This window comes from Mytilus galloprovincialis, chromosome 12 (genome assembly GCF_965363235.1).
Source record: "Mytilus galloprovincialis chromosome 12, xbMytGall1.hap1.1, whole genome shotgun sequence".
In the NCBI taxonomy this organism is placed as follows: Eukaryota; Metazoa; Mollusca; class Bivalvia; order Mytilida; family Mytilidae; genus Mytilus; species Mytilus galloprovincialis.
Window position 1 is genome coordinate 1716101 of NC_134849.1, and position 24865 is coordinate 1740965.

Sequence of the window (24865 nt, forward strand, 5' to 3'; positions counted from 1 at the left end):
GTGATTTAACTTTTGGTCATTGTTAAAACCGTACTTTGACCTATAGTTGCCTTTGTATGTCATACATTTTAGTGTTGTGTTTCTTTTATGTCATAGTTCTCCTTTTATATTTGATATCTTTCCCTCAGTTTTAATTTGTAACCCTGATTTGTTTTTTCAATCGATTTAAAAATTTCGAACAGCGGTATACTACTGTTGCCTTTATTAAAAACTACATCATATGATTTCTGGCGTACAGTTGTCTCATTGAAAATCATTTATCTTTTTGTTTTCATACATGTTAACCGCAAAAGTAAAAACACAAAAATACTGAACTCCGAGGAAAATTCAAAAAGGAAAGTCCAAATTAAAAAGGCAAAATCAAAAGTCCAAACACATCAAACGAATGGATAACAACTGTTATATTCCTGACTTGGTACAGGCATTTTCTAATGTAGAAAATGGTGGATTGAACCTGGTTTTATAGCTAGCTAAACCTCTCACTTTTATGACAGTCGCATCAAATTACATTGTCAACGATGCGTGAACAAAACAAACATACTCAGAGAGTAAAAATGTCAAAATAGGGGTACAGCAGTCATTTTGATATCATCTTAACCACATCTTAAACTGACAACTTTAACGACTAAATATGGAATCACTTGAGGCGCGATACAAAGGACCCATAAAAAGTAGAGCAAAACCAGGCCAAAAAAATAGTTCTTGTTCAAAAGGTTATTGTCCACAGAAAATATGTCCCTTCAAATGAGCACACTATTTTCAATCGAGGTTTAACTTCTAAACGATGCATGCTAGCAGAAACAAAGCAAATTCCAATGTCCAAGTCGTTGAACCTTCTTGGGATCGACCTCATGACCCCCAACACTCTACGTCAAGCACATTATCACGAGACTTCCAAAGGTGGTTATTTTGACAAATAATTGCACTCGTTACAAACACAATCAGTACTTGGTGTTCTCAAAACATATTCCTTGTAAAACTATTGCCATTGATAAGTGGTTGGATTATTAGCGTGGAAAACTTTATTGTAATCCAGTTTTGGTCCGTAAACCATAAAAACAGAAATAACCAATAATTTCAGTCTATTGACAACCACTGAAAAATAAACATCTGACCCCAAAAATTCAATACTTTACATTATTATAAAGCACTGAATCCACCACAAATAAGTGATTAATTACTCAAACTAAACACATCCTTTCCAATTTTTTAATCTATCTATGGGTACTGAACCTTAAACTCGACCATCTGACCCACCACCAATAGTGATCGTCTTCATGCAGAAGGGTAATGTCCATGCTGGTTTTCGTGGATAGGACTTTGATTCAAAGATACATTGATACAGCACCATCTAAAATGGTCATTTTAACAAATACTTCAGCTAATTAAAACACATTCAATACTAATACATGTTTTATTATGATTATAATTATATCAACAAAATGTAATCTATATTACAATGTAAAAATATAGATACATGAAAACATGGACTCATTACACTATTTGTAAGTTGAATTTTAAAAGGAAACAAGCTGTTCACCACAGTCTGCATCGCATACAAGCATCTAAAACGGTAATAGTTCTGATATTGGACATTGGCTTCTTTCAGAGGGTTTCATGAAAACAGTCGGAGCTGTCATGCTAAAATTTCATTTTCTACAGATGCTTTTCTTTACAATTTTATATTCAATGAATTCTACTTAACACAACAGATATTGCTATTAGACAGTACCTCAACATTACAACAAAACCAAATGAACATGTTATGTCACATCTTTCCTGCATCAAAGGACTATCTAGATCACTGTATTTTCTGTAGAAAATGTTGCTATAACATGTCAATTTGATTAGTTCTATTAAATGCAAGAGGGACGAAAGATACCAAAGGGACAGTCAAACTCGTAAATATAAAACAAACTGACAACGCCATGGCTAAAAATGAAAAAGACAAACAGAAAAACAATAGTACACATGACTCAACATAGAAAACTATTAAAAGAATAAACAACACGAACCCCACCAAAACATATCAATATGCCACAAACATACGGTGTCAATATTTGTTTAGTACACCAGATCCGGATTTCGACAATAACTGTCTATTCAGTGATGTTAGGGATCGAAACGGTATATGGAAGGCCATATAAAAAGTACCCTCATTTTTAGAAAAAAAATACCCTCATTTTTAGATAGACTCTTGAATTTTAAGAGTCAGTATAGGATGAAGGGATCATATAAACGAAAAAATATAAACGAGTAAACTACGTTCAAACCTATGATTGCGTTGGACAAAAACCGCAACTTTCATACGTGTGCATGTAAAACAATTTTCGTTGTAGAAGGGTATAAAAACAGCACAAACAACATTTTCCAAAAGACAAAAAAAGTGAAAATGTATATGTATGTATATACTTTTATTGTATGTATACATGCACGCGATAAGGTCAATTTTATCTGATGCATTTCATATCTTGGTATGAGACAGTACCCCAACAAAATAAGAAATATAGGGGTTTGTCATGTTCGCAATAACATATAAAATAGTACATACACACAAAATAATATGATTCAACATAGCAACATAATCAAAAAGGAAGACTGTTTTTGTACACAATATACATGATATATGAAATATGTCATACAATATGTAAATAGTTACACAAGAGAAGGCATTAACCAACATAGCAATACAAATAAAGCGGTAGTCTCTATTTGTATACAGTATACTAAGTTTATCATACAATCAATAAAATGCTACACAGGAGCTCAAGAAAACATGGATCAACAAAGCAATACAAAAAATGGAAGTCTCTACATGTAAACTGTATAGAAAGTTTGGCATGCAACCAGTAAATTTCTGGATAAGGGAACTAGATACTACAATGCCATATGGTTGCAATTACACTGTTAAAGGAGTAGGAAATTTGTCAAGTCCAGCCTGCAGTGATGTTAATGTAATGAGTTTATTTAATACTACTGTACGAAACCAACGTAGTCATGGACAAAAACGTTACCACCGGCCTAATGTAAAAAAGTCTTCCAAATCGAGATCGGCCTCTGGAAGCTTTGATGACCTTCTTTCTCATCTACATCATCCGTTAGGGTTACATTACATTAGAACTATTCTTTTTTCACTGCCGGTTAATTTTCTAAAATGTTTGAGAGATTATGCACTTGACAAAGGAGGCACCAATACATTTTCTCCAATATACAGACTTGTCAGTATAATTTGTGATGTAGCTCTTTTCCGTCTCTTTAAACCAGTAAGATCGGAACCTTTACATGAGGAAAAGAGGAAATCCCTTACTGTTCACTTTACCAATAGAGGAATTGATGCAATCAACATCAGCAACGTTCTACATCACAAGGAGGTAACATCAAAAATTCCTATTTATTTTCAAAATCAGTCTGTTCCTATTGTATCATACAGTTACACCAAAACCATTGCACCCAAAATATTTAACTATAAACAAGCATTACAGGACCTTAATTTAGAACAATACCTAAAAACACCTCTGACATGTGACTGTTCCCACTCGCCTTACAATTACAGCCCCTCTGGCCATGTTATTACTGGGGATCTAAACATAATTCAACATGAATATCTCCGAAAGGTGATTTCTCGTGGTCCCAAGTTTAGAGAACCCCAACACATCAATTGGAACCATAACTTTAAAATAACTATGGATTCCATTGAGAAATATGCCAGAGCATGGGCTAAACGAGAAGAAGTTCAACTGGACACATTGTCACAATGGGTCAAAACAATCAGGTCTCTGATAAAACGTCGCATTCATTAGTTGAAGAACTGTGTGAATGATCGACCCAAGTCCATTTTTAGTGACAAAGAGGCTGTAAAATGTCTATCATCTCTTCAAGATAAGTATGTTGTTGTTCCTGCGGACAAAGCTTCAAATAATATTGTCTTTATATGTAAATCGTATTACTACGAGTGTCTTATCAAAGAAGAGGGAATAAATGAGCACTCAGGTAATCCCACATACAAAAACATATCATTTGACAAGGATGAGATTTTAGCGAATCATAAGTCCTTCATGGCTTCTATGATCATTACATTGAACAACAAATCGGAGGACCTACCTTGTTTGTATTGGATACCTAAACTTCACAAAATTCCGTACAAACAACGGTACATTGCTGGCTAATCTGCTTGTTCTACTAAAGAATTGTCCATTAGATTGACTAAAATTCTGTCCGCAGTTAAAGAGGGTCTTCAGATATACTGTGAAACTGTTTACTCACGTAGTGGTATTAATCATATATGGATTCTTAAAAACTCTAAAGAACTTCTGGATAATTTCAAATCTCGATCTTTTTCTGATATTAGTTCTTTTAAAACTTTTGATTTTCAACCTTGTATACAACCATTCCCCATGTGAGATTGAAAAACCGTCTAAAAGAAATAATCCACAATGCTTTTCATCATAAAAATGGTAGCATACGCTATAAATTTATCACGTTGGGATACCATAAGGCATATGTTGTTAATAATGAACAAAAGGGTAAAACATACTACACAGAGGAACAGGTGATCAGTATGCTAGAGTTTCTTATTGACAATATATTTGTTGAATTTGGAGGTAGACTTTTTCAACAAATTGTCGACATTCCTATGGGAACGAACTGTGCGCCTCTCTTTGCCGACCTCTTCTTATTTTCATATGAATCGGAGTTCCTTCAGACACGGCTTTTCCGCCTCATTTTTAGACTTATACCTCGAATTTGACATACACAGTCATCTCAGTACCAGAATCTGTGACAAACGAGACGACTTTAATTTTGAAATTATCAATTTCCCCCACCTTAGTAGTAATATACCAACTTCACCTGCATATGAAATATACATTTCCCAACTTATTAGGTATTCAAGAGCTTGCTGCTCCTATTCAGACTTTGTAAAACGTCACCAGTGTCTGAGCAGAAAGTTGATGAACCAGGCATATGTCAAAGAACGTCTCGTCTTTTTTTCTAAAAAGGTTCATCGGAAGATACCCAGAACTCGTTAATAAATATTCCGTATCAACTTCACAAATAATACTAGATGGTCTTGAAATATAGATTTTGCGTACTGACGTTGGTTATCATCTTCATAACGTGTTATAGTATTATTTTATTAGTCTTTATTAATATTACTTGTACTGTTAATTCATTTTTTGAGATATTCTTTTGAATTGACTATGTGGTTATATAAAAACATAACACTTTGAACAACAAAATTATTTCATTTACTTAAATTACTCTTACTTATGGATCTTGACATACTATGAATGACAAAATTATTTTATTCAATAAAAATACTTTTTCTGTTAAGTCTGTTTTTTATGTTATACATTTGACGTGATACTGTACGTATGTATCCCGTCATGCTTTGAACCACACATTATTTATTTATTATTATTACATTTACTGTTGAGTCTGTTGTTTGTTATATCAACTTTACGTGACTATGCATGTATGTATGTCTTCATACTTTGAACGGCAAAATTATTTTTATGTCTACCTGTGCGAATTTCAAACGCGCAATTTTACACCAGCAATGAAAACCTTCTATCCTTTACTGGTAGACTTTATATAGCTAAATTAAGTGGTGTAAGAAAAGCAAAATGAGTATATTAAATTTGATGTATGCCTTTTTGTGCTTCTTTGTTACATTTGTTGTTTTTATAGTGATGCAAGTATGTATGCCTGCATACTTTGAACTACAAAATTATTTTTATGTCTACCTGTACGAATTTCAAACGCGCATTTTTACACCAGCAATGAAAACCTTCTTTCCTTTACGGGTAGTCTTTATATACATAAGTTCAGTGGTACAAGAAAAGCAAAATGAGTATGTTAAATTTGATGTATGCCTTTTTGTTATTCTTCGTTACATTTGTTGTTTTTATAGTGATATTAAGATGATAACACAATATTGACTGCTGTACCCCTAATTTTGACATTTTTACTCTTTGAGTATGTTTGTTTTGTTCATACATCGTTGACAATGTAATGGAATTTGATGCGACTGTCAGACAAGTGAGAGGTTTAGCTAGCTATAAAACCAGGTTCAATCCACCATTTTTCTACATTAGAAAATGCCTGTACCAAGTAAGGAATATGACAGTTGTTATCCATTCGTTTGATGAGTTAGGACTTTGGTTTTGCCTTTTGATTTTTGATTTTCCTTTTTGAATTTTCCTCGGAGTTCAGTATTTTTGTGTTTTTACTTTTTACACAAGAGAAACATGGACCAATATAGCAAATAAAAATAAAATGGAAGTTTGTATTTGTAAACTGTATAGAAAGTTTGTCATACAATCAGTAAATGGTTAAACAAGAGAAAAAATTGACCACTAGAGCATTAAAAATAAGATGGAAGTCTCTACTTGTAAACTATGTAGATAGTTTGTCATACAATCATTAAATAGTTCATGTGAATAAAAATTTATCAACATAGCAATTAATATAAAATTGAAGTCTATTTGCACACTGTATATAAAGTTTTTCATACAATTATTAAAATAGTACACACGAGTAAAAATTAACCAACATAGCAATAAAAATAAAATGATAGTCTATATTTGTATACAGCATAAACAGTATGTCATACAATCAGTAAAATGTTACACAAGAGAAAACATGAATCATCATAAAAATACAAATACAAATATAAATGGGGACTGTGTCCGTGGGACACAGATGATGTCCCCGCTTGCATATCATCTACAGTTAGAAAGGAACATAACTGAAAAACAGTAGAAGTGAAGTTATTTAAACTTGATCTGAGTTTTGTTGTAATAACACCTATGACCCAAAACATTTGGTTGATGCAAACTTAAGTTAGAGAACAGAAACCATAAATTCAGCAATGTTTGCATTTGTAATGGAGTTTAACTCTAAATTGTTGAACAATTTTTGGTTTTTCAATTTACAAAGCCTATTACATATCTGATCAAAAGACACAATATGTCAATGTTTTTCTCAATTTTTCTCAATGAGTTAAATAGAAGAGCATGTTTGAAAATTAAAAGTGATTTTTTTAGCAACTATCATATAATAAAATTAACTGTACCATTTTTCTTTCATCAGATGCGCATTTCGACAATACATGTCTCTTCAGTGACGCTCGTGGCCAAACAAATGCATAGTCATATTAAGTAAAAGTATTTAATATATATTTGATGTAAAAATGAAAAATGTATTTTACAACTAATCACTACTCTGAGTGATTAATGGATTGTAGCAGGGAACATCAGGAGGAGCTTGGACTCATGAATGATATTTGAAATATATTTTCAGTTATGTTGTTGACAAAAAAGGAACAACTGACAAAAGAACAAGAGTTTAAAAGTAAACATTTCAGCATCCCTTGTATGTTTGTTCACATGTCATAAAGAACCACTGACTAAAGAACAAGTATTAAGAAGAAAGTGTTTCCTCTTCCTTTTTGTGTTCTGTTAACATCATAACTATAGATGTACGTCCATTATCTGTTGTAATGGTTAACGGGGATTCCCCATCTAGTCTACATATCTGTGTATCTGCTCCTTTATCTAATAACAAACGTACAATATCCTCATGTCCTACTTCACATGCAAAATATAATGGTGAGGTTCCATCTTCTTTTGTCATGTTGATGATATCATTGTGGTCCAGAAGACAATTGACTGTATCTATCCTACCCATAAAACACGCACAGTGTAATGGGGAAAAACCAGCCCCTATATCAAAGACATAATCTACTGACTTCTGATTGACATAATCTGTTAAATGTGGTGGTGCATTCTCCATTAGATAATCAAAACAACCCTGTTTTTCTTCTTCTAATGTTTTTGTTGGGTGGTCTTTAACTGTATCTATTGTACACTGTTTACTACAGCAACATATATTACAGTCAGCATTGTTCTCTAACAGTAACTTTGTTATATCTAGGTTTCCATTCAGTGCACTGAAAATTAAAGCACTACTTCCATTATATGTCTGTGCGTCAACGTTTGGTTTATGTTTCATTAACACCTCTACTATATTGATGTAGTTACGGATACATGCCGTGATCAGTGGTGTAAAGCCATCATTGTCACATACATCAACATTGGCATCCTTCTCCAACAGTAACTTTACTATTTCAGTAAATCCTTTATTACTTGCTGTTTTCAGAGGACTCCAGCCATCATTGCCACAAAAATCAACATTAGGATCCTTCTCTAACAGTAACTTTACTATATCAGTATGTCCTTTATTACTTGCTATATACAGAGAACTACAGCCATCTTTGTCACATAGATCAACATTAGAATTCTTATCTAACAGCAACTTAACTATATCAGTATGTCCTTGATGACTTGCGAATAACAGAGGACTCCAGCCATCATTGTCACATAGATCAACATTAGGATTTCTCTCTAACAATAACTTAACTATATTAGTATGTCCTTTATCAATTGCTGTTTTCATAGGACTACAGCCATCCTAGTCACATAGATCAACATTAGGATTCTTCTCTAACAGTAGCTGTACTACATCAGTATGTCCTTCATCACTTGCTGTATTCAGAGGACTCAAGCCATCCTTGTTACGTAGATCAACATTAGGATTCTTCTCTAACAGCAACCTTACTACATCAGTATGTCCATTATTACTTGCCCAGTACAGAGGACTACAGCCATCCTTGTTACATAGATCAACATTAGGATCCTTATCTAACAGCAACTTGACTATATTTGTATGTCCTTCATGACTAGCTATATTCAGAGGACTCAAGCCATCCTTGTTGCATAGATCAACATTAGGATCCTTCTCTAACAGTAACTTTACTACATCAGTATGTCCATTATTACTTGACCAGTACAGAGGACTACAGCCATCCTTGTTACATAGGTCAACATTAGGATCCTTCTCTAACAGTAACTTGACTATATCTGTATGTCCTTCATGACTAGCTATATTCAGAGGACTCCAGCCATCCTTGTTACGTAGATCAACATTAGGATTCTTCTCTAACAGTAGCTTAACTATATCTGTATGCCCATTATTACTTGCACAGTACAGAGGACAACCTCCATTGTTGTTACATAGATCAACATCAGGATCATTCTCTAACAGTAACTTGACTATATCAGTATATCCATTATTACTGGCCCAGTACAAAGGACTACAGCCATCATTGTTACATAGATCAACATTATGATCCTTCTCTAACAGTAACTTGACTATATCTGTATGTCCTTTACCACTTGCTGTATTCAGAGGACTCCAGCCATTGTTTGTACATAGATCAACATCAGGATCCTTCTCTAACAGTAACTTGACTATATCAGTATGTCCATTATTACTTGCCCTGTACAAAGGACTACAGCCATCCTTGTTACGTAGATCAACATTAGGATTCTTCTCTAACAGCAACTTTACTACATCAGTATGTCCATCATTACTTGCCAAGTACAGAGGACTACAGCCATCCTTGTTAAATAGATCAACATTAGGATCCTTCTCTAACAGTAGCTTAACTATATCAGTATGTCCATTATTACTTGCCCAGTACAGAGGACTACAGCCATCCTTGTTGCATAGATCAACATTAGGATCCTTCTCTAACAGTAGCTTAACTATATCAGTATGTTCATTATTACTTGCCCAGTACAGAGGACTACAGCCATCCTTGTTGCATAGATCAACATTAGGATCCTTCTCTAACAGTAACTTAACTATATCTGTATGTCCTTGAACACTTGCTGTATTCAGTGGACTCCAGCCATCCTTGTCACAAAGGTCAACATTAGGATTCTTCTCTAACAGTAGCTGTACTACATCAGTATGTCCTTCATCACATGCTGTATTCAGAGGACTCCAGCCATCCTTGTTACATAGATCAACATTAGGGTCCTTCTCTAACAGTAACTTTACTACATCAGTATGTCCTTTATCACATGCTGTATTCAGTGGACTCCAGCCATCGTTGTTACATATATCAACATTAGGATTCTTCTCTAACAGTAGCTTTACTACAGCAGTATGTCCTTTATCACTTGCTGTATTCAGAGGACTCCAGCCATCATTGTTACATATATCAACATTAGGATCCTTCTCTAACAGTAACTTTACTATATCTGTATGTCCTTTAACACTTGCTGTATTCAGTGGACTCCAGCCATCGTTGGTACATACATCAACATTAGGATCCTTCTCTAACAGTAACTTTACTACATCAGTATGTCCATGATTACTTGCCCAGTACAGAGGACTACAGCCCTCCTTGTTACACAGATCAACATTGGCATCCTTCTCTAACAGTAACTTTACTATATCAGTATGTCCTTCATCACTTGCTGTATTCAGAGGACTCCAGCCATCATTGTTACATAGATCAACATTGGCATCCTTCTCTAACAGTAACTTTACTATTTCAGTATGCCCTTTAATACTTGCTGTATTCAGAGGACTCCAGCCACCCTTGCTACATAGATCAACATTGGCATCCTTTTCTAACAGTAACTTTACTATATCAGTATGTCCTTCATCACTTGCTGTATTCAGAGGACTCCAGCCATCATTGCTACATAGATCAACATTGGCATCCTTTTCTAACAGTAGCTTTACTACAGCAGTATGTCCTTTATCACTTGCTGTATTCAGAGGACTCCAACCATCGTTGGTACATACATCAACATTAGGATTCTTCTCTAACAGTAGCTTTACTATATCTGTATGTCCATTATCACTTGCTGTATTCAGAGGACTCCAACCATCGTTGGTACATACATCAACATTAGGATCCTTCTCTAACAGTAACTTTACTACATCAGTATGTCCATTATTACTTGCTGTATTCAGAGGACTCCAGCCATCCTTGTTACATAGGTCAATATTAGGATCCTTCTCTAACAGTAACTTTACTACAGCAGTATGTCCATTATTACTTGCTGTATTCAGAGGACTCCAGCCATCCTTGTTACATAGGTCAATATTAGGATCCTTCTCTAACAGTAACTTTACCACAGCAGCATGTCCATTATTACTTGCCCAGTACAGAGGACTACAGCCATCATTGTCACATACATCAACATTAGGATTCTTCTCTAACAGTAACTTTACTACATCAGTATGTCCATTATTACTTGCCCAGTACAGAGGACTACAGCCATCCTTGTTACATAGGTCAATATTAGGATCCTTTTCTAATAGTAGCTTTACTATATCTGTATGTCCTTTAACACTTGCTGTATTCAGAGGACTCCAGCCATTGTTGTTACATAGGTCAACATTAGGATCCTTTTCTAACAGTAACTTTACTACATCAGTATGTCCATTATTACTTGCCCAGTACAGAGGACTACAGCCATCCTTGTTACATAGGTCAACATTAGGATCCTTTTCTAACAGTAGCTTTACTACATCAGTATGTCCTTCATCACTTGCTGTATTCAGAGGACTCCAGCCATTGTTGTTACATATATCAACATTAGGATTCTTCTCTAACAGTAGCTTTACTATATATGTATGTCCTTTAAGACTTGCTGTATTCAGAGGACTCCAGCCATTGTTGTTACATATATCAACATTAGGATCCTTCTCTAACAGTAGCTTTACTATATCTGTATGTCCTTTAAGACTTGCTGTATTCAGAGGACTCCAGCCATTGTTGTTACATATATCAACATTAGGATTCTTCTCTAACAGTAGCTTTACTATACATGTATGTCCTTCATCACTTGCTGTATTCAGAGGACTCAAGCCATTGTTGTTACATATATCAACATTAGGATTCTTCTCTAACAGTAGCTTTACTATATCTGTATGTCCTTCATCACTTGCTGTATTCAGAGGACTCCAGCCATTGTTGTTACATTTATCAACATTAGGATCCTTCTCTAACAGTAACTTTACTACAGCAGTATGTCCATTATTACTTGCCAAGTACAGAGGACTACAGCCATCCTTGTTACATAAGTCAACATTAGGATTCTTCTCTAACAGTAGTTTTACTATATCTGTATGGCCTTTAACACTTGCTGTATTCAGAGGACTCCAGCCATTGTTGTTACATATATCAACATTAGGATCCTTCTCTAACAGTAGTTTTACTATATCTGTATGTCCTTTAACACTTGCTGTATTCAGAGGACTCCAGCCATCGTTGGTACATACATCAACATTAGGATCCTTCTCCAACAGTAACTTTACTACATCAGTATGTCCATTATCACTTGCTGTATTCAGAGGACTCCAGCCATTGTTGGTACATATATCAACATTAGGATCCTTCTCTAACAGTAACTTTACTACATCAGTATGTCCATTATCACTTGCTGTATTCAGAGGACTCCAGCCATCGTTGGTACATACATCAACATTAGGATCCTTCTCTAACAGTAACTTTACTACAGCAGTATGTCCTCTCTGACTTGCAAAGTCCAATCCAGTAACCCCATCATCTCTACATTGATCCACGTCCACATCATTATGTAATAACCACTGTACCATATCAATAAAACCATCATAGCAAGTTAGTATCAGTGGAGTAGAACCTGATCCATGATGCTCTTTTGGTAACACTTTATCCTTTGTGTTGGCTAATGTTACTTGTTGTGTTTTGTCTAGTTGTTTTAAGTGCTGTAATAACTTTTGTCTAAATGTTGCTACTGTCAAGTTGTTGTTCCTGAATATAACTCTCACCTTTCCTGCTGACCAGTCCCTTATAAACCTTTCTAGATATGATACTAAATAATCATCTGGTATTTCAATAATGAAGTCTATGTTACTTTTCTTGTCAGTTTGTGATGTCTGCCAAATGAAACGTTCATGTACTAAACCACTATCACCATGATCTATTAAACATTCAATCATTTTCTGACCAAAGTAATGAGCAAGGAAATCAAATAGTTTGTCATGTACAGTTTTATAAATACCATTCTGTTTACAGATAAATGTACCATCTAGAGTGTCAAGTGCTTTCTTTAGTTTTGGCTTTGGTATACTGTTGAAATCACAAGCCTCACATGTGTCATTTATGATCTGTCGTTGTTCATCCGTCGCTTTACCTTGGAACCATTTTTCATTTAGCTGATTATTAAAGAGAACACATAAAGCAAGACTACACATTTTATAGTTTCCTTCATCACCATGTTCACTTAACCTGTCTAATTCTCTTTTATAAACACCAAAAGGATTTTTGAAATAATCTTTGACATCTACATCTTCTTTTTCGTGATATAAGGAACAAAGAAGTGGGAAAAAATCACATTTAAAAGACAAATCATCAATATCTGTCATGCTTGTGCCAATATAGGTTTTTGCTATATTTGTTTTCTCTACAGATGTTAGACATAACTTATCTGATATTAAATTACATTCACAGGATTTAAAAGGCACTAATACATTAAACTGATCATCTTTATATACTTGTAACCTACACGATACTATAATCTTACAAAACGTGTCGGCAATAACTCTGTCAATCACAGGTAACAATTGTTTCCAGTTATCAATCTGTTGTTGGTTCACAGTGAAATTTCCACAAATATCATCTACAATGAAGACTGTATGTTTACCAGGCTGATAATAAGTTTTAATGTCGGCTGGTAATTCCACTGGTATTATTTTGTATCCTTTCTTCTTTAACACAAGTGCTGTGTGTCTGGCAATACACGATTTTCCTACCCCTGATGGGGCAGTTATTGTCAAGCAACTGTTTTCTTGTAAACATTCCATGACATAATCACTGGCTCGCGTATTCACAAACATCTTATCTTGCTTTTCCCAGTCTTCTATTTGTGTTTGTATCTGACCTGAAACAATATATGAGTAGCTGATTAAAATAAAAAAAAAAAAACACTATTTATATGAATTGTGCATTATCATTTAAAATATTGTAGACTTAGTTTTTGTTGTATGTAATTTCAGAAATATATTGTCAATGCAGGAACTTTTACTTAATGGTATTGGTTTTAATTGTTGTAGAATGCTTGCTGGGGACCTGCATTTGTGTACATGCTAGTGCATTGCAGGACACTTGACTCATTTGGTATCATACCAGATCTCCTTGTTTTTATAAAATCTTATTTAAAAAAAAGAGAACTCGAAATATTTTGTTGTAAACAAGGTATTAAATAAAACTGGAAATCGACAACAAGTTTAGAACACCTCCATTTCTTTTTACCGCCTAATTTCATGATGTTAGTTCAATCATTTTTTAATTTGATGTAAAGATATATTGTGCATTATAAACATATAATATTGATATATATATATATACATATATATATATATTAATTTCCAGTTTTATTTAATACCTTGTTTATAGTGCACTTAGTTTATGGTGCATATTATTTCACGTTATTTACAATATGGGTTTTGATAATTGTTGATGGCTTGAAGATGACCAATCGTTTATTATTTGCTAGTGCTTAAGAGACAATTGATTCATGAGCTAGCATACCACATCTGCCTGTTTAAAAAACCCTCAAAATATAAACTTTATAGCAAGAAAATAACAGAATTTCTTTGTAAACCATTGAACATGTCTATAAACAAGCAAGTACTTATAAAATCATTCAAATAATATGTCCATTCATTGTGTTGTCAATTCTAAGATCAAGTGTTTGACCTTGAGTTAAACATTCAAGGTCAGATGTCATCTTCCTCTTATATTGTAGAAATCTTAGGCTAAATCTGACAGATCTGAAAACCTTTGAACTGACCAAATATTGAATATAAATAGCTACAAAGCATGTTCAAGGTTAATATATACTAGAACACACCCTCGCTATCGCGGGTCAGTGACTGAATGAAAGTATCTCATTGTGTTTAAGCCTTTTTTTAGCCTGGATTTTTTATATTGCTAATATCATCTGATACAATCAAGCTGATTATCAGATGCACAGTTTTCTCTGCTGTCAAAATAGTTCTGTTTGATACCTTAGACCTAGAATTTATCAATTATTGGTAGTATTGATTATTCGGAAAACAAAAGGGCATGAAATGGAGTATGTTTTAATCAACAGCATTGTACTATATAAGTTATCAATAAAGGTGAATTATTTGATTCGCCATTTTTACGTCATGTTGGCTAACAAATGAGAAACTGTACATATACCTTATTTTAAGGGGGCTTACGGGTGTTAATCAATTTTTTTTCCAAAATGGGGTTTTGCTTATTTTTCTATAAATAAACTTTTTTCCATACCGAAAAATAAAATAAAGATATTGTGTCGCCGTTCATTTTAGCTCACAATCTGCCTTTAAAAGAAGCATGCATTTTTGTAAACTTTATGCCATTTTTTTCTGTTGAACTAATAGCTGAAAAAAGGTAATGTGGAAATAAAAAACAAAATAAATTACAAAAATCGCTTAAATTTTACAATAGTTTTGTTTAAGTAAAGCTTATTTGAAAAAAACAAATAATAAAGTATATGAAATCGATGAGTTAAAAAAGATATTTCAAATTTAATGCAAAATGGAGGCCTTTTTTTTGTTTACCAAAGGAAGATAATTTGGAGCTTTTCAATGATAAAAACATTTTAAAAGTTAGCTGGGGCCAAAACTAATTGATTTTTTTGGGCTGATTTTGTACCATACCATCGAGTAATACCTAATAGTGAAATGAATAAAAATTGTAATGAAAAAACAATGTTTTAATATTTACTGAATTTTTTTTTACCCGCGAGCCTCCTTTAGTCTAGATTTTTAGTATTCGTATTGCCAGTTTACAAAGTCATGCTGATTGAAATACTACTATAGGAAATAATTTGACAATCATTGAATTTAGTAGTGTCAACCCAGTGATTATGACCCATGATTATAGCCAATCTCGAATGAACCGTTTTGTGGTGTACTTGTCAGATGCGGAACTCACAGATAAGGTTATAGGTAACACTGATGCGGAACGTACAGATAAGGTAGTAGGTAACATGTGACATACAATGAAATGACTAAGAGAAAATAGTATTGGTTAGTTCCGGAACTTACTAATTTGTCTAATTGTTTGTTTTTTTTGACACAGTAATCTATGTAAAAGGTAAAATTTTCGGTATACCCAAGTTTATATATACCCTTCTATATATAAGTTTGACTTGTATATATCTTTGGTTATACGTTTTGTATAAGGTAAACAAAAAACGGTCGAAATTGCATTAATTGATAAACACTTACAGTTATCTAAAAGATGTTAAATAATTAAGAAATTTCTCACTATTCTGCTGAAATGTTCCCAAAAGGAACTGCCTTTAAATAAATCAAATTTAAATGGTGATAACTGTCCTTACCTAAATTTAGATATTTCGGTCCTTAACGGGAAACTCTACACTTATATTTACGACAAAAGCGACGATTTTGTGTTCCCTATTGTTAATTTTCCATTTTTAGATGTTGATGTTCTTTCGCCATGCCTATGTATGTTTTAACGTTTTTGATTTTAACTAATGTAATCTATGTATTACTGGTATGGTATATTAAACCAGGGATATCGTTACCATAAATTACTTATAACCGTAACATAATTTTTCCATAGATATGATATGATAATTTAGTTTTGAAGTTTGGTTGTACCTGTAGAAAAATTATTTCAAACGGGTTAGCACATGCTCGTTTCTACGGAAATGTTGTTAACCGTGCCCGGAAATGATCTTGGTAAACTGATCACTTCAGTCTTTAAATAAACTTATGCTAAAAGATTACCAATTAAACACTGTAATAAGATCATTGAGGATATTGCTAACTTCTTGTCTTTCTTCCTTAGAAGTTCCTGTATGAAGTCAGCCTCATAATAATAAAGAAACATTTCGACAAAAAGAGGGCACAATTTGTTCCCATTGGAACACTGACAGTCTGTTAAAAAACATGTCATCCGAACGTAACAAATATGTTGTCAATCAAGAAATAAATCATCTTGATAATGTCAGTTTCAGATAATTTTGTGTTTGAATCAGATTGATCCTTTACAAAGTAGGATTTATCCCTCCTTAAGAAAAGATACTTATATCTACGTTGGCTATTCTTTTTTATGAAACAAAACAATACCAACTCTTTCAATGTGTCTTTTAGTTTGGAATGTGGAATACTTGTGTAAAGTGTAGGAAATTCAAATAATTAAATACTATTGCAAGGTTAAAGAGTACTCTAAAAGATCTTTTGAATTTTTAAGTATCCTTATCTGATTCACGCCATCTCTAGAATAGGCAGTTTCAAAATAATTTTGAAACCCGTCTTTGATTGCTGATAAAATAGATGTTGATAATTTAGAAACAGGTTTCGTGGAGCACTTGGAAGACCCAGCAATATATCGTTGTTTGTAAGGACTCTTATGTAGTTAAGGTATTCATCCAGTGATTTGATAGTAGTGTGAAGTCCGAGATTACTCTGACGTCAAACGGCTGTTTTGCCAGATAAGCTGGGGCTGTGGGGATTCAGAGCTCGTCCAATATCAAACAATGGATATTTGCCCATCCAAAAATAGATGCGCTGCTTCTTCGCTTCTGGTGCCAGCTAACAGCCTTGGAATTATATAAATCGGGTATCAATACCTCTTGCCAATGTAGAAAAGTAAATGCATAACAACACGTAAAGCACATTAATATTCAGTACAAGAGACGTCCGAATCTGATGTCAGACGATGTAACAAAATAAAATAACCAAAATGACCATTATAAATAAATAACAACAGACTACTAACAGTTAAATAACATGCCAGCTCCAGACTTCAATCAAACTGATTGAAAGATTATGATTTCATCATATGAATATCAGGCACAATCCTTCCCGTTAAGGGTTTAGTATCATACCATCATAATATTAATGAGAAGAACATAACCCATGTCATGCCAACACCTGTTTTTTGAATAAATGTGTTTAGTTCCGATGCAATTACCCTATAAATGTATAAGTGAATCAATTTAACGCCAAAATATGCAATCTTTAATGACCTGACAACAATATCGTAACTATATCCCTTCTGAATAAGTGTATTTAAAGGTTTTGTTAGTTTCTAAGGTGAATACTGACATTTTTGTGCTTTATAAAGAATATTTTCATAAGAAAACATTGATGTGAAATACCTGAAGGTATAAGAAGTCTGCATGTTGAGCTATTTTTACGAATGATGTCCTCATACCGATGATAAAATTTAGTAAATGTTTTGGCTAGTTTGTGATATCGAAAACCCTGGTGTAATAATTTTTCAGTAAAACATAAATTTCCCTCGTTAAAATCTAAAACATTGTTACGTACACGAGCGAAACGTACAAGTTGAGATATATGAACACTGTAATAAATGAGAAAAGGGAACGCCAGTATCTAAATATGGATAATTAACGATAGGAAATGAAAATTCATATCTTTTATCATAAATGGGAGTATTAAGTTCACAAACAGGAGGGGTTGGGTGACCATAGGGACTTCCCCTATATTTCATTTTATGTGTTTCATTGTCCATTCATGCATATATATGATTTAGGGGTTGGGATCTCAACCATTTCTAAGTTCTTAAACAGGAGGGGTAGGGTGACCCAAGGGACTCCCAATATATTTCATTTGATTTGTTTTATTGTCCCATATATGAATTTATATGGTTTAGGGGTGGATATCTCAACCACACCTAGTTCTCAAACAGGAGGGGTTGGGGTGACCCCAGGGACTCCCCATATATTTAATTTGAAATATAAACGACTTGTAATTACAGATTTTTGGCAATGAAATATTTCATTCAAGTGTTCTTTGACATCGTAGCCAAAAGCAAAGGGTATACTAATCTAAGTACCGATTTCCATTGAGCACTTCTTTCTATGTGCAGCTTTAACAGTTTTGGGTAGTTCGACGATCATTTAAGGTTTTTCTGGTCATAGTTTTTGAATTTCAGAAATAATAAGAGTATGACAAAAATGTCCAATTAGTTATAAATAACATAATAACCAGCTATATAATTACAATGGCACGTATTTCAGAGTAAATTGTATAGAACACAAATCTACCAGGGTACTCGCATAGGGCAGCTTAACTGTCTAAAAATGAAACATGTCTAATATCACTGCAGAGATTTTTTATTTAAGCACTATATTTGAGTACCTTAATTTGAGGCGAATACGGGATATTGCCCCTCAGAGATCTGACTATTCACACAAATTTACATGTGCGTGATGTGTGTGCCAAGGTTACATGTCCCTTACAGGTTAGCCTATATTCTGTGTTGAAATCTACCAGGCGGCCATGTAGGACTGACAATCATTACATACACCAAATAGCGTGGCCTTATTGCTTATGGTATTTTGGAAACAGATCAACTAACGATTGTCCAATGAACCACGAAATTGAGGTAAATGTCAGATGAAACCTGTCAGTCAAACATGTACACCTTTCAATCATTCCATACACAAAATTAAAAGCAGTTGACCTATAGCTTATATAATCTGAGATACGGTCTTTTCCATGTAAGTCTTATCTTGATTACTGATACATGGGAGACAATGCAAGGAACCTAAAGACTAACAAATATATCATATAATTCATAATAAGTGAGTATTTCACTTAACAATTTTTTTTAAAAGCAGTCAAGCAACCATGAAAATGAGGAAAGGGCAATGGACATATGACAGACAGAAATTTCGTCACATCAGGTATCTGCATACAAGGTATGAAGAAGCCGGGTCTTGTACCTTCTAACATATAAAGCTTTAAACAAAAAGGTTACGCCCTAACCGGCGCCGGATTGTCATAACCATGTCTTGCATATTGAGACTTTCGTCACATGCGGGAAATAATCATTTGTGTATGTACCACCTGAATGTGTATCATTCTTGTGGTCAGTTTGTATTTAAGTTCTGATTGGAATGAAGAATATTGTCTATTTTGCAGTCACTTAACCAAGTAAATGAGATCAAGAACAACAAACGGTATATTAAGATGGAACCTTGAGACCATAAAACTTTTGCTTACAAGACATGAATTGTCCAGCTCGTGTGCCTAGGCTTTATCAAAATAGATAATGTCGTTGTCACTTCAGTTTGCCATACCTTCTCGTGAATAAGTTAATCTACTTTTATCAGTATCAATAATTATTAGGTACCTTTGATGTTCACTGGTATTGGGTCTTTCAAAATTTCCATAAAGTTTGAATGCTCCATTCTCAAATTGTCTATTGTAAGTTTCAGTTCTTTCATCTCTTCCAATGATTTTTTGATTTCCAACACGATTTCCTTATTAGACTGGTCTAGGATTTTAACCTTTAAGTCATGACACTCCTGATACATTGTTTGACCTCCCAATCGACTGACAGCCTATAAATGAATAGATCAATATCTGATAATTTTTAATCTTCAAAACAGTAGTCTGTTTATTTCTACCTTCTATGAAAAGTTTTAATTTAGGCTTTGCTGTATACATGAGAAATAATATGTGTGTTCAATATAAAGTTGTACAAAAAATCATACATTGATTTGAGCTGTGTCCTATAACTCCAAATAAAAAAAAGTTGCACCAACATGATGGTATAATATGTCCGACTTCCCATAATGGCGACACAATCCTATCAAGTTTGAAAGATTTTCTGTCAAGCAGTTTTAAATGAGTAGCATTTAGAAGAGTCATTATCAATATCAGCTAGGTGTCCTTGTATTTAAAAATATAGTAAACAAAAAAGGGTCACATAGTTAGATATATATTACTCCTATAAAAGTGATACAATCAACATGTTGGTATAATATCACCAACAAGAATACCAAGTTTCAAAGGCCTCTGTCAATCTGTATCAGAGAAGTAGCATTAATTAAGGGTCATAATCAATAGGCTTCACAAGGTACGGGTAATTGTTTAACATTACTGAAGCCTCGGTCACATCTTACCGGATAACTCGAACGGACGCCTAACGGATAACTTTTTTTTTCAATCCGTTCATGTCGGTTATACGTCTGTTCTTATCCGTTAGACGTCTGTCCATATCCGTTGCATGTCCGTTAAGTGTACGTTTTATCCGTCGACGTCCGTTCTGTCCGGTGTAAAATTTTGAGCATGTTCAAAACTTTGAACGGACGCCCAACGGATAAAATTTCCGTTGAACGTCCGTTAGGCGGCCGTTTTGTACGGTACTCGTCCGTTTCGTTTCCGTTTTGTATCCGGATCCGTTACGTGTCCGTTATACATCCGTTGGAGATCTGGGAGATAAATTCACCAACGGACTTCTAACGGACGTTTAACGGATAAAACGGATTTTGAACGGATGAGAAACGGACTTCTACCGGACATATAACGGATAAAACGGATGATGCACGGATCTGAAACGGATAAATGCCAATTGAAAATTTCGCGTAAAAAATGCCAATTATTGGTATGGCAGATTTCTAAAGGTTCATGAATTTTTATTATTCATAATCGATCTTATAGTATATGCACGTCTTCACAATCAAGCAGTTCTTATTCAGGCCATACACTGCCCTTTGTCGGAATTTTGAAGAACAAACCAAAAACCCGTTACACAGATACATTTTGAATATGTCGGCTTTGATTTGTCCGTATATCTTGTTCATCCATTTTATCCGGTACGATTCCGTTAGATGTCCGTTTTATGCATTACTCGTCCGTTGGATGTACGTTCGACATCCGTTCTGTCCGGTACGTGTCCGTTTCTCGTACGTTGCGTATCCGGTATGTGTCCGTTATGCATCCGTTACACGTCCGTTTTATTCGGTCAGTACATCAACGGACTCCCAACGGATAACAATATTGTCAACGGACAACTTTTATTTTCATCCGATAGGCGTCCGTTCGTGCTATCCGGTAAGGCTTGACCGAGGCTATACAAATAAACCTATTTCTCGTATCAAACATAAACTTATAGAGTGTTTAACGTAAATTTTACATTGCGGTTCTGAAAAAAATGAATCACCAATTCACCAACATTCCAACTGACTCCATTTTCAGAAAACGACATCTGTAACGGGAATTTAAAAAGTTAGAATGTGAATATAGATGTTCAAACTCTTTTATATCATTTCTTAGTAGCAATAAACAAAATACCTATGTCATTTGGATATGCGTTGATACTATATTTGCTATTGATTTTTTTACAAGATAACATTTTTGTTCGTTTTGGAGACTCCGTATATCGTCAGGTTATCGGAATTCAAATGGGGACTAACTGTGCACCACTTATTACGGACCTGCTTTCGTATTGCTATTGGTTACAATTTATGACAAAAATCAGAAAAGACCCCCCGAAACAACATCTGATACAAAATTTATTATAATTAAAAAAAAAATGGCTGATATATTGGCTTTCAATAATAACGACCTCATTATGTATACTAAAGAAATTTATCTTGTTGAACTTACTTTAAATAAAGCGAATACTAACAATGACCACTGCCGTTTCCTCGATCTTGATAGCTATATCATTAACGGGAAGCTTCATACTAAAAGGTATGATAAAACAGATGATTGTTCATTTCCTATCGTTAATTCTCCATTTTCAGATGGTGACGTTTCCTTGTCACCATCTTACGGTGTTTACATATCTTAACTTGTACGATTCGCTCGTGTATGTTATAACGTTTCAGATTGTAACGAGAGAAATTTATGTTTTACTGAAAAATTATAACACCAGGCAGGATATCACAAACTAGTCAAAACATTTACTGAATTTATCATCGGTACAAGGACATCATTCGTAAATACAACTCAACATGCAGACTTCTTAAACGTTCAGGTATTTCATATCCAATCTTTTAAGGTAATATACTTTATAAAGCACACAAATGTCAGTATTCACCTCAGAAGCTAACACAACCTTAAACTAGATTTATTAAGAAGGGATATATTTACGATAATGTTGCCAGGTAATCAAAGATTGCATATTTTGGCTTTAATATTGATTCACATATAGGGTCTTTGAATCGGAACTAAACCCATTCATTTAAAAAAACAGTTGTTGGCATGACACGGGTTTTGTTCTTCTCATACATGTTATGAAGGTATAATACTAAACCCCTTACGGGTTGGATTGTGCCTGATATTCATATGATGAAGATATAATCTTTCAAATAAGTTTATTTAATGTCTGAATTAAAGCTGGCATGTCAGTTAACTGCAAATAGTTTTTTGTTGTTGATGTATTATTGTCATTTTATCTTTTTTTCCGTTTTCTGACATCGAACTTCTCTTTAGCTGGGTTTAGTTGTGCGTATTGTTATGTCTTTGCCTTTCTGCATTGTCTGGAGGTGTCGGAGAAGGTTGAGATCACATAGGCATGTTTGACCCCGCCGCATTTTTGCGTTTGTCCCAAGTCAAAAGCCTCTGGTCTTTGTTAGTCTTGTATTATTTTTAATTTCAGTTTCTTGTGTATAATTTGGGGTTTGGTATGGCGTTCATTGCCACTGAACTAGTGTGTATGAGTATTTTGGGGCCGGCTGAAGGACGCCTATCGGTGCGGAAATTTCCCGTCGCTTTGAAGACCTGTTGGTGACCTTCTGCTGTTGTCTGTTCTATGGTCGGGTTGTGGTTCAATTAAATGTATATAAAGTTAAACAGAATATCTTGAACATTTGTGTTATGAACTGGTTGTACATATTGTGATAAGGTAGAGGCTGGGTGTCCCTATTATTTTTATTGTATAAAGCTTAAGTGATCTTGGTTTTTTTATTTTATTTTTATCCGTGAACTTTGGATTTTCGTGTATATAGTATTAATTGTACTAGAAACCTTTATGTGTGCGACATAAACTTTTTATAACTCCTCATCCGGAAATAGTTCCAAGAGAAGGTGTTCATAATTGGAATTAAATACGCATAGAAGACGTTTGATCTAAAATCTACGTTTTGCAACATTTTTCGTGCTCTATATCGTTATTGTAATTATCCTGTGTATATTGGTGGAAGATAGTATTATTTAATATATAGTGTACATATATTCGTGCATTCATGGTGGTGGGTTTTCTTTCACATGTCGTACGGATATTGTAGCAGTGTGGTTGTAATATAAAGAATGTGAAGATTTGGAAGAAGAAAATATGATTATTGAATAAAGAAATCACTTTCCATCACCATAATTTTGTGACTTTTGAGGTCACTTTAGCGCAAGGCCAACTTACAAAAATGAATAAGATGTCCGTACCTTATAAGCAAAAACTTGTCAAACTGTCCGTAACTTTATTTTCGGATGTGGGTATTTTTATTCAAAATTACAAGAATGACAATTTCAACATAAAAGGACAATAAAAACTATCCAACCCCTTGATTATTACTTATATTTATTCTATTACGATGTGCTTCAAATCAACCAAAAGAAAAAAAAAAGCAGATCTAATTGTCAAGGATTTACAGTTTTTTTTAAATTGATTTCTTTAAATATTTCCGATGCTCGTCTTCCTCTAATACAAAGGATTAAGACGCAGGTATAAGAAGGACTGAAAAATCAGCAGTAGATTCTGCTAAAACCATTGTAGTGATAAATACATTTGTCATACAAAACCCCTTTTAAAATTCAGACGTTGTATAAGTTGGGATATGAGAATTGTATACAGTACACCGATAAACAGTACGTCCGATATTCTGTCTTATAGTGTAACTACTAACAAGTTTCAAATAAAATTAATAGATCGATTTCGAGTTCGTTGCAGTTCCATCAAAAACTTGGTTTTAGTGAATATCATGTGTGCACATCGTCACTTCCAGTGTTGAGCCATCGCATTCGGAACTACTCGGCCTTTCTGATTGAACGAAACAATTGTACTGCGTAGCGAGAATGGGCGCATAGTTACGATTGGAGCGAACGGTTGATAATATATGATGCTATATTATTTCTAGTTAATCTAACATAATAACGATCAAGAAGACTACATAGATGAACTTTAATAGTGCAAACTATAGAGGCCATTTGATAAAGTGCA

At 34.0% G+C, this 24865-nt stretch overlaps 1 protein-coding gene across 1 annotated transcript; it reads right to left on the bottom strand.

The window, feature by feature from the left end:
- Positions 1-8472: 8472 nt before the first annotated feature.
- On the bottom strand, positions 8473-20254 carry LOC143055159 (uncharacterized). Its single transcript, XM_076228298.1, has 5 exons — positions 20054-20254; positions 10821-13787; positions 10560-10703; positions 10105-10301; positions 8473-9858 (listed from the first exon to the last, which is right to left on the bottom strand). Exons 1-5 carry the CDS (start codon positions 20235-20237, stop codon positions 8473-8475), a joined length of 4878 nt encoding a protein of 1625 aa, XP_076084413.1. The 5' UTR covers positions 20238-20254.
- Positions 20255-24865: the final 4611 nt, after the last annotated feature.

Excerpts from the sequence above, each read along its gene's own strand:
- LOC143055159 (XM_076228298.1), bottom strand. The coding sequence starts at position 20,237 with ATGTATCAGGAGTGTCATGACTTAAAGGTTAAAATCCTAGACCAGTCT. Across the intron at positions 10,302-10,559 it reads GGATGCCAATGTTGATCTAT|TAAAGTTACTGTTAGAGAAG; the intron begins GTAGCAATGATG and ends ATACTGATATAG. Across the intron at positions 9,859-10,104 it reads TTAAAGGACATACAGATATA|GATGGCTGGAGTCCTCTGAA; the intron begins GTAAAGTTACTG and ends CTATGTAACAAG.